The sequence below is a fragment of the Anopheles arabiensis genome, chromosome 3, assembly GCF_016920715.1.
Source record: "Anopheles arabiensis isolate DONGOLA chromosome 3, AaraD3, whole genome shotgun sequence".
Classification (NCBI taxonomy): Eukaryota; Metazoa; Arthropoda; class Insecta; order Diptera; family Culicidae; genus Anopheles; species Anopheles arabiensis.
Window position 1 is genome coordinate 55,999,880 of NC_053518.1, and position 9,739 is coordinate 56,009,618.

Below are 9,739 nucleotides of genomic sequence, written 5' to 3' on the forward strand. Positions count from 1 at the left end.
CTCCATCGGCACCACACATGGGTGGGGTATGGGAACGGATAGTTCGTAGTGTGAAAGAGGGATTGAACGCGTTGGATGATGGAAGGAGGTTGAACGATGAAATATTGATCACCGCGCTGACGGACGTCGAAAACTTGATTAACTCCCGACCTCTGACCTATATGCCTCAAACATCCGCGGATAATGAAGCGCTAACACCGAACCATTTTATTTTAGGCAGCTCAACAGGAAGAAAAGAAACACTGCGAGTGATACCAGACCTAGCAAACGCCCTTAAGAGCAGCTACAAGCGAGCAATCGTGTTGTCCGAAGCAATGTGGGATAGGTGGCTGAAAGAGTACGTCCCAACACTAAACCGCCGTACAAAGTGGCTTGAGCCGTGCAAGCCGCTTAAGCCGGGAGACTTGGTTTTTATCACGGAGGGACCGAGAAAAGAATGGATGCGCGCGATTGTTCAAGAAACGTTCCCGGGAACAGACGGTACAATAAGGGAAGCATTAATACGCACAGTGTCAGGGAAGGAATTAAAACGTCCGGTAGTAAAGCTAGCACTAATAAACGTAGAAGTAGATAGGGAACAGTTAACATAAAGAACCACAAGCACAATATCCCTACAAAGTAAATTAGTGAACAACAAGTACGTGCAAGCAGACGTGTTCACGGGGTGGGGAATGTTAACACGAGGTCCCTAATTGACAGTCAAAGTTGTTATTGTTATTGTTGTTGTGGCGGTGACAGCTATTCGAACAGCATATTTTCGAATCATCCGTTCGAATGGCGCAAAGCTTTCGAAATGCTTCTAAAGTGAGATAGCCGTTGGATAGAAGAGCATAACCAGTTTGCGCATTAAAGGGACGAATCAGAAAATAGGTCGGCCGCGGTCAGCATAAGGGTCAACTGAGGTCGTTAAGAAAAAGGGACGCGCGCAAGCGTAAACAAAGTTAGTAGCAACATCAAGAGCAAAGGAGAAACTGCGGAAAACGTTTTTTAAAGTGTCGAAATATAAAACAGTTCCCACTATTAAAAGGAAAATTTCGCCAAGAGTTTTATTTAAGCCCATTACTTGATTGATCGTTGCAACACACGCAATTACTAGTTTTTCAACATAACTGTTATGAAATGTTATTGTCTTACTAAAATTATTTGCTTTTTGACCATATTTATGCATTTTTAAGAGTTTTTTACCATAGTGCCATTATAGGTACACACAACAGGCATGTTCCTATAGTGGTTATAGTTATAAAATCAATAAAAACAGGTCGTTTTAGATTGTTTCGAGGATATTTTTGACGTGTCATACTGTTTTCACTAAAATAAGCAATAGAAATGAGTTTTATGTTGGTAATTTACCAAAAACATTCCAAACTTTGCTTATATGGCTGAATGAAAAATTGACTTCAAATCAAGCACACTCTTTCGGGTGTAGGTTGACGACAGGTGTGATGCAGTACTTTAGTCAATAGTTTCATCGATCAAATTTATACATTTTTTACGATCAATATAACGCAAGAAACCAATATTATGGCAGTAATCCTTGATATTCAAACGAAAACAGCTTCGAAATTAGGTTTATTGATATTATACACCGTTTTTGATGCATCTTTGTTTACCACCACTATAGGAACACAATACAACGACTATAGGAACCATACCACCATTATAGAGGATAAAACATATTTCAATTGCTATGTGTTAAAATATTCAAGAATTTACCTTCCTAACACTTTAAATCCATTGAAACACATCGGTATCACTACAAATTGCACCACTATTGGTACATTTACCCTATTCTCAAAGAATATTACTACAAAGAGTAGTGCTGACAAGGAACGTAATACTTGTAGAAATTAATGATAATTAACGATAATGATTAATGGAAAATAATATTTTGTTGAGTTAAGCTTAATAAAAGGAATAAATCCAACAAACGCAGTGGTTCCGTTCTGGCTGACGGTCTAAGCTCAACTACAAAGTTCATTTATTGTCTGATCAAGATATTTACATGGTACAAAACAAGGTAACAAAATAAAGAAAGGTGTGAACACAAAGGTTAGTATAAACTGTAAGGTGTTCACACTGCTGTCAGATTAGGCGTCGGTGCAAACTCCAACACTCCTCCTCACCGACGACTCCATCGTACAACTACTCGATATTGAGCAGTTTACAAAAGAACTCGTGCTTTTGCGGTCCCAACGGTTTGGTCATGATGTCGGCCATCATTACCTCGGTTGGACAATATTCCAGGGTGATCTCGTTCCTTTCGCACAACTCCTGCACGAAACGTTCTTTCGTGTCGATGTGTTTGGATCTGCGATGAGTTCTTTCTGTCTTCACGAATGCCAAACACCCTTGGTTGTCTTCTTTGATGACTGTAGGATTTGATGTGCTTTCTCCAAAATCTCGAAGCAGCTTTCGCAACCAAATCGTCTCTTGGCATGCTTGTGACAATGCCACGTACTCGGCCTCCATAGATGATAGGGTGACACACGTTTGTCTACGGCTGGCCCAAGATATAGCTCCTCCGCAGTACATGAACACGAATCCCGACGTTGAGCGCCGGCTCTCGGTGTCTCCAGCCCAATCAGAGTCAGAGTATCCACACAGCCCTTCATTTTCAGCACCACCAAGTCGCAGATAATTCTCTTTAGTTCCTTTCAAGAAACGCAGTACTCGTTTAGCTGCATTCCAATCAGTTTGGGTCGGTGCGGCAAATTTTCTCCCGAGGATGGCTGTAGCGGCTGCGATGTCTGGTCTAGCTGTCACAGCAAGATACAATAAACCTCCTACCAGACTGCGGTATACTGTTACATTTTCAAGCAGTTCCGATTCATCACACTGTTGTTTCAAATAGCCCTGATCCATAGGCGATTTCGAACATTTCGCATCTTTCATTCCATGGGCTTCCAATAATTTTTCGATAAATAGCTTCAATCTCAGCTTATAGCATCCTCCATCTCGCTGCACTTCCATGCCTAGAAAAGGCTTTATTTCGCCCAAACAGGTTATCTCAAATTCTCGACTGAGATCTTTATGAATCAGTAAGGCTTCTTCTTCTGTTGATGTGGCTATGAGCATATCGTCTACGTACACAAGCAAGAAGATCGAATTATTATTTGTAGACTTTACATACATGCATTGATCTGCCGAAGAAGCTTTGAATGCTAGTTTGGCTAACACGTCGCTTAATTTTCGATACCAACAACGAGCAGATTGGTGTAATCCATAAATGCTCCGTTTAAGCCGACAAACTAGCTCCTCCTGCCCATTTACTGCGAAACCAGGTGGTTGACGCATGTAAATTCTCTTCGCTTAGTGTTCCATTCAAGTATGCCGTTTTCACGTCCAGATGGCGTACTGTCATTTTTCGTTTACAAGCAACAGTGAGAAAAGTTCGAAATGTCGAGTGATTTGTCACTGGAGCATACACGTCACTATAATCAATGCCAAATCGTTGCGTATAACCTTGTGCTACAACGCGAGCTTTGTACTTAACTATTTCATCGTGCTCATTTCTTTTGATTTTAAATACCCATCTTGAACCAATGGCTTTACGTCCCTTAGGAAGGGGTACCAATTCCCATGTTCCAATCTTATGATGTGATTGCATTTCGGACGCCATGGCTTCACGCCTCTCTGTTTCTTTCATGGCCTCTTCTACATTTAAAGGTTCTTCACGAGCACACGAAGCTACGCCAGCTGCGTACTCTAAAACATAATCTTCAAGGTACGGAGGCGGTCTTGTTACTCTTTCTGGGCGAGCATTTTCATCTGTTTCTGTGTTTTGGATCTCCTCCTCTCCTGATGCCCCTTCGCTTGTCTGTGCGATTACCGTTTCGTCATTGTCATCGCTTGCATTCTTTTGAGAACGTGGAACTAATGAAACTTCTACAAAACTGTTTCTATTTTCATGTTCGATGAACCGGGCGTCTCGACTTATTGTTATGTCGTCAGTTTCAGGATTCACAAATCTATAAGCTTTATGCTCTGAGGAGTATCCAACTTTTTTACTTTCGGCAAATGAACATAAGCGTCACTACCAAAAATGCGTATGTGTCTTAAGTCCGGCTTACGATTCCACCAAAGGTCATACGGTGTTTTGTTAACGGATCTAGATGGTAAGCGGTTCTGCATGTATGTTGCCGTTAACATCGCCTCACCCCAAAAACGTTTATCCATACCCGAATCGATCAGCATACAAGTAGCCATCTCGGTGATCGATCGATTCTTTCGTTCTGCCACGCCGTTGGATTGAGGGGAATAGGGTGTTGTGAACTGAGGCTTAATTCCATTATCAACGTAAAATTTTCGCAACCTTGTGTTGTCGAATTCCCCTCCACCATCAGAACGAATAAAACGAGGTTTTCTGCCGAAAATATTTCCTACCCACTCTACGTATTCGATTATTTTCTCCGTGGCATCTGATTTCTTCTGCAGTAAACAAGTTACGGTAAATCTGCTAAAATCATCGACTATATGCATAACATACCTGTTGCCACTCGGTGTTAGTGTTTCCATCGGACCACATACGTCTGTGTGCACGATGTCCAACACCTTCGTCGACTTCCGGTCGGTCACAGCTGGGAAGGGGGCTCGGGTAGATTTCCCCTGAAGGCAGCACTCGCACACCAGTTTCACTCCGCAATCGATGATCTTCATCCCGGTGCCTAGCTGCTCCTTGTTAATTCTCTCGATGGCTGCCCAATCGCGGTGTCCCAGACGCCGGTGCCACTGATGCTGACAATTCTGATGTTGTTCGCTGGCTGCTCTCATGGACGACTCCGCCAATTGTAGATAGTACTGACCATTGTACCGTACGCCAGTTGCCACGATGGTTCCATGCATGTCGATAATTTTGCACCCTTCGCAGTCGAATATCGCACTCATATTTTTTCTTCGCTAGGCGATCTACTGAGATTAGATTTGCTTCTAATCCGGGCACATATTTCAAGTCACTGAAGGTAATGTGCCGCTTCTCCTGATTACCATCAATCACAGAAATAACCGCTTTTCCTTCTCCGAGAACCCTTGTCTTTTCACCATTTGCGAGCGTTATAAAACCTCCAGCAAATTCGTTCAATTCGGTGAAAATGGCTTTGTCGTTGCACATATGAGCACTGGCACCGCTGTCGATAATCCAAGCGTTGCTGCACCCACCGTTAACAACAAAAGCTGTTCCAGGAACATCGCTCAATACGGTCTTCACGTTGCCATTGTTCTTACTTTGGTTTTGTCTCTTTTTGCAATTTGCCATGAGATGGCCGGGCTTCTTACAAAAATGACAAAGACGGGGAGGACGGTGTCGATTATTTTCTGCTGAGCTATGTGCTTTGTCGCTCCTATTGTTTGAGCCACACTCACGTTCGATCCTGCGCTGGTTTTCATCCGCTATTTTCGATCGCACCAATTCCACAGAAATGTCGTCATCCGACAAACAATCGAGTGCTGTCACTAACGTATCATACGATGCGGGAAGGCTACGAAAAATCATGCATATTTTCGTGTCGGTGTCGAGAGCCATCCCAGCTGCACTCAAGTGATCGAATAATTCGTCGATTTTAAATAAATGCTGTTCAACATCACCATGCTCTGCCAGGTTCAACGCGCAAAGTTTCTTCAGTAGTGAAACTTTTACCGATCGCGTATTTTTCTCGTGATGTTTCTTGAGAGCATTGAAAACATCATGTGCCGTTTCCTTGTTTTTCACTAATGGGAGCTGATTGTCTTCCAGCGATAAGATGATAGTTGCCTTAGCGTGCCTATTGTCGGACATCCAATCATCATCTGCTATGTTCTTAGCCTCCGGTTGCTTCTCCACAACCTCCCAAAGATCATCACGCTGTAGCAAGTTTTCTATACGCACTTTCCAAGTGCTCCAATTTGTTGCGTTTAGTTTCGGGAAAGACATCTTGTTGTCCACCATTTTGTATTCGGTACTGCTCGTAGCTGCTTAGCACTGTGGATTTCTATTCGGAAGCGCGACCGAATTCACTCGTAATTTTCACACACGTACTCGACTCTGACTGGTCAAGATATTATGCAGCAGAAATTACGCAATTAGCCTCTAACTGGGCCCATAACCTGTTGAGTTAAGCTTAATAAAAGGAATAAATCCAACAAACGCAGTGGTTCCGTTCTGGCTGACGGTCTAAGCTCAACTACAAAGTTCATTTATTGTCTGATCAAGATATTTACATGGTACAAAACAAGGTAACAAAATAAAGAAAGGTGTGAACACAAAGGTTAGTATAAACTGTAAGGTGTTCACACTGCTGTCAGATTAGGCGTCGGTGCAAACTCCAACATATTTTAGCCATGATAGTATTTTTTAACTGATCTCTGACATAGTTATTTAGGTTGCTACAAAATAATATTTCATGGAGAAAAGCATTTAGCAACATGTAATCAGGAAACGTCGTTCAAGCCCCAAATAGACCGTGCCGCCATACGTAGGACTGACTATCCTGCTATGGGGGGAATCAATAAGTCACTGAAAGCCCAACTCCACAAGAAAGTGGTACAGTGGCAGGCCTTGACCGACAACGGTTGTTGAGCCAAAAGAAAAAAAATGAGGAAAACGTATCTATTTTTAATCTAGGAAAAGTTTTTATATGTTTGACATATTTTATCAATTTAATGGAACAACATTTAATCCCTTTTATGGGCGATAACAGTACATATACAAAGTACATCACTTTAGACATGGAGGCTATTTGTCAAAACCTGGAAGGCTGCTCGGCTTAAATACAATTAAAAAGCAAGGCGCGCAACATTTCAGATTTATTTAAGAATAATATTATACTAGCATGACGAGGGATCTCCTAATACTTTTCGTTTATATATTATCTTATACTTTGTATAAGTTGCAACAAAGTGTAAAAACAAGTTGTTGTGTTACTTGAACGCGTCATAAATTTGTAAATTATTTTACCATATTACCATATGCATTACTAAATAGCCCGGTAAATCTAGATATTCCCAAGTAACTATAATATACTATATATGCTTTGTTGAGATATTTGAGATATTTTACATCGAGTGTAAACCACTTCACACATTACATCAAGTGTCAAAGTGCATACAGCACTTGCATAAAACAACAACAACAACAATCTTGCTGTTTGTGTGGGATTAAAAAAATGCAATTAAATTAAGTAAAGTGTAATATCTGAAAATGTTGTAATTCTTAAAACCTATTCTCATGCCACCATAAGGTGTGTGCAAAGTTTCTTTCTTACACGAAATGAACTTTATGTTAAAGGAATTTGATTCCCACAATTCCCATCATATAAAATTCATTTTTAAAAAGAAAGAGTCAAAAAATATCCCACAACTATGAGAACCCCTGAAAAACTCTGTATAGCGAGTTTTCACTTAACAAACAAATCTAAATGCTCTACAACATAAGAAATCGTTATCATTCCAAGTGTTTCAATACTAAGAACCATTAAATATCATGCTATTTCCAAAAGGAGTAGTGTATAAGAGTGTAAGGAAAAGTGTCAGGGAGGTAACACATTAACGTCCACTGCTAGTCCAAAACTCATGAAATCATACAAAAATCGAAAAAAGCAGGGGCAGGCCGTGGGTGCGTCCAATCCACGTCAGGTTAACTCTTTTCAGATCAAATAGCGGAGCTGAAAGTTTTGCTGCGCTTATCGACAGTTGGAGTAAGTGAGGTAGTGTCTTCAGTTTAATTACTCCATTCCTTTCCTTCTTATTTGACAATATTGGAGGCTCTCTACGGTTTCGGCCGTGTGTTTCACAAGTGTAAGATGTATGTATGTATACTGTATATATATATATATATATATATATATATATATATATATATATATATATATATATATATATATATGTATATATATATATATATATATATATATATATATATATATATATATATATATATATATATATATATATATATATATATGTAGATTTTCCGCATCTAACTAAAGTATCTAACTATGAAGCTTTGATGATTTTTTTGTTTTTATAGTAATAATAGTTATTCAAGCACAAATGAACAGCTGTACTTTTCATTTTAAAGTACAATGAATTCATACATGTTCTGCAAATAGCCAATTCAATCTTAGCAACTACACACTACGGTTGTACATTCTTTACAGAATTAACAAACAGCGCTTCAACTGGCAATTCTTGTAGATAAGCGTTGTGAGCATCTCCGCGAAAACAGGATTAAGAAATGTCAATGAAAAGTAGCGTTGGTTGCATTTTATAAACTAGGTATCATTATCAACTACGTTCAGTCCGTTGCAAAATGCTGTTAAGTGCGGTATTTATCACCATCGTGGTGCGTTTATCACAAGCTGTCGAATACCTGAAGCTTACAGACGAGTCTTTAAATTCTACGGATGAATTGAGTCCAGGTATATTTGGCACTGGACAGGAACCCACTGAATTCGCCTATCTTCAACGTCAGCCATCAATTACCGGTGTGTGTGATGGTGTGAAACAACTAGTATGTGATTCATGTAGCACATTTCGCGTTTGCTTGGGAACCGTAAATGGGCAAGATCTGACGATTGCATGTCCCACTGATCAGCCTTATTGTAACTACGGAGCAACAACGGACTATTGCTCCGCTACTCCAATTCCAAACATTTGTACCGACGCATCACAAAACGCAATATTTACATGCCCTGCCATTGGAACTTTTCCAGGTAAGGAATCAATTTAAAATGTCACAATTCTTGATCTACACTCTGTTTCCATTTTTTTATTCAAAAACAGATCCTACAAACTGTCGCATCTACCACGGATGTTCCAGTGTGGGGCAGACCTCGTCGATCTATACATGCCCCACTGGATACGTATTTAATGCCGTTTTGGAGCTGTGCGCCTTGGAGAATGTGTTTTCTCGGTGTGTTACACTACAATGCTCGGGGAATTTCGTTGGACACGTACGATATGGCCAATCTCAGCGATTCTACGGCCTATGCGATGGCACTGGTCAGGCTCCAATCATGTATAAGTGTCCGAACCGAGCAAACTTTGCCTTCATAGCGGGTTCCACATTTGGCGAATGTTCTTACTTGTGCCCAGCACAAGGAAACTATCCCAACAGTAACGATCCCGCAACATACTTTCAATGTTTTTGGGCAAATCGACGTCTGCGATACAATTTAGTGCATTGCCCTGTCGGTTTAACTTTCAACAGTAGATTGCAATATTGCACATAAAAAATAAAAAAAATAATAAATTCTCAAATCCTATGGCTACAATCTTTTCATGCTTTTAGACATAACGTGAAGTGTGAAAATGTTCGCATTAAAACTATTACCAAGAAAAAAGTGAAACGTAGAAATAAAATAAAGTTTTTTGTGGAGAACTCATAACTTGTAATCATGTTTCTTGCGAGAGTATGAGTAAGTTTAACAATAGATTACGCATAAGGATCGTACCGTACAGAATAAATATTTATGACATGTATGACAATATTCATAACAGTATGTATATTATAATAAAATACAATGTTATGTGTATGTTTGTATGTTTTTTTACTACGGCCTGGACGTATTAACCCCTTTCGAGGAAGCGTATTTTAAAATGCAATGTTATATGATATTAAAAAAATATGATTATATGAAATATTAAAAAAATATAATTACTCATTAAAAAAATTAAAAAAAAAATACAGGAAACCCCATATCTAATAGTAAAATAAACTAGCTAATGCATAACGTTGTTAACATCACAAAAGCACACTGTTCTCCAA

The 9,739-nt window shown here is 39.7% G+C and overlaps 1 protein-coding gene across 1 annotated transcript; it reads left to right on the forward strand.

Moving 5' to 3' along the window:
* The first annotated feature begins 8,256 nt into the window (after positions 1 to 8,256).
* On the forward strand, positions 8,257 to 9,359 carry LOC120900816. Its single transcript, XM_040308299.1, has 2 exons — positions 8,257 to 8,684; positions 8,755 to 9,359. Exons 1-2 carry the CDS (start codon positions 8,282 to 8,284, stop codon positions 9,201 to 9,203), a joined length of 852 nt encoding a protein of 283 aa, XP_040164233.1. The 5' UTR covers positions 8,257 to 8,281; the 3' UTR covers positions 9,204 to 9,359.
* Positions 9,360 to 9,739: the final 380 nt, after the last annotated feature.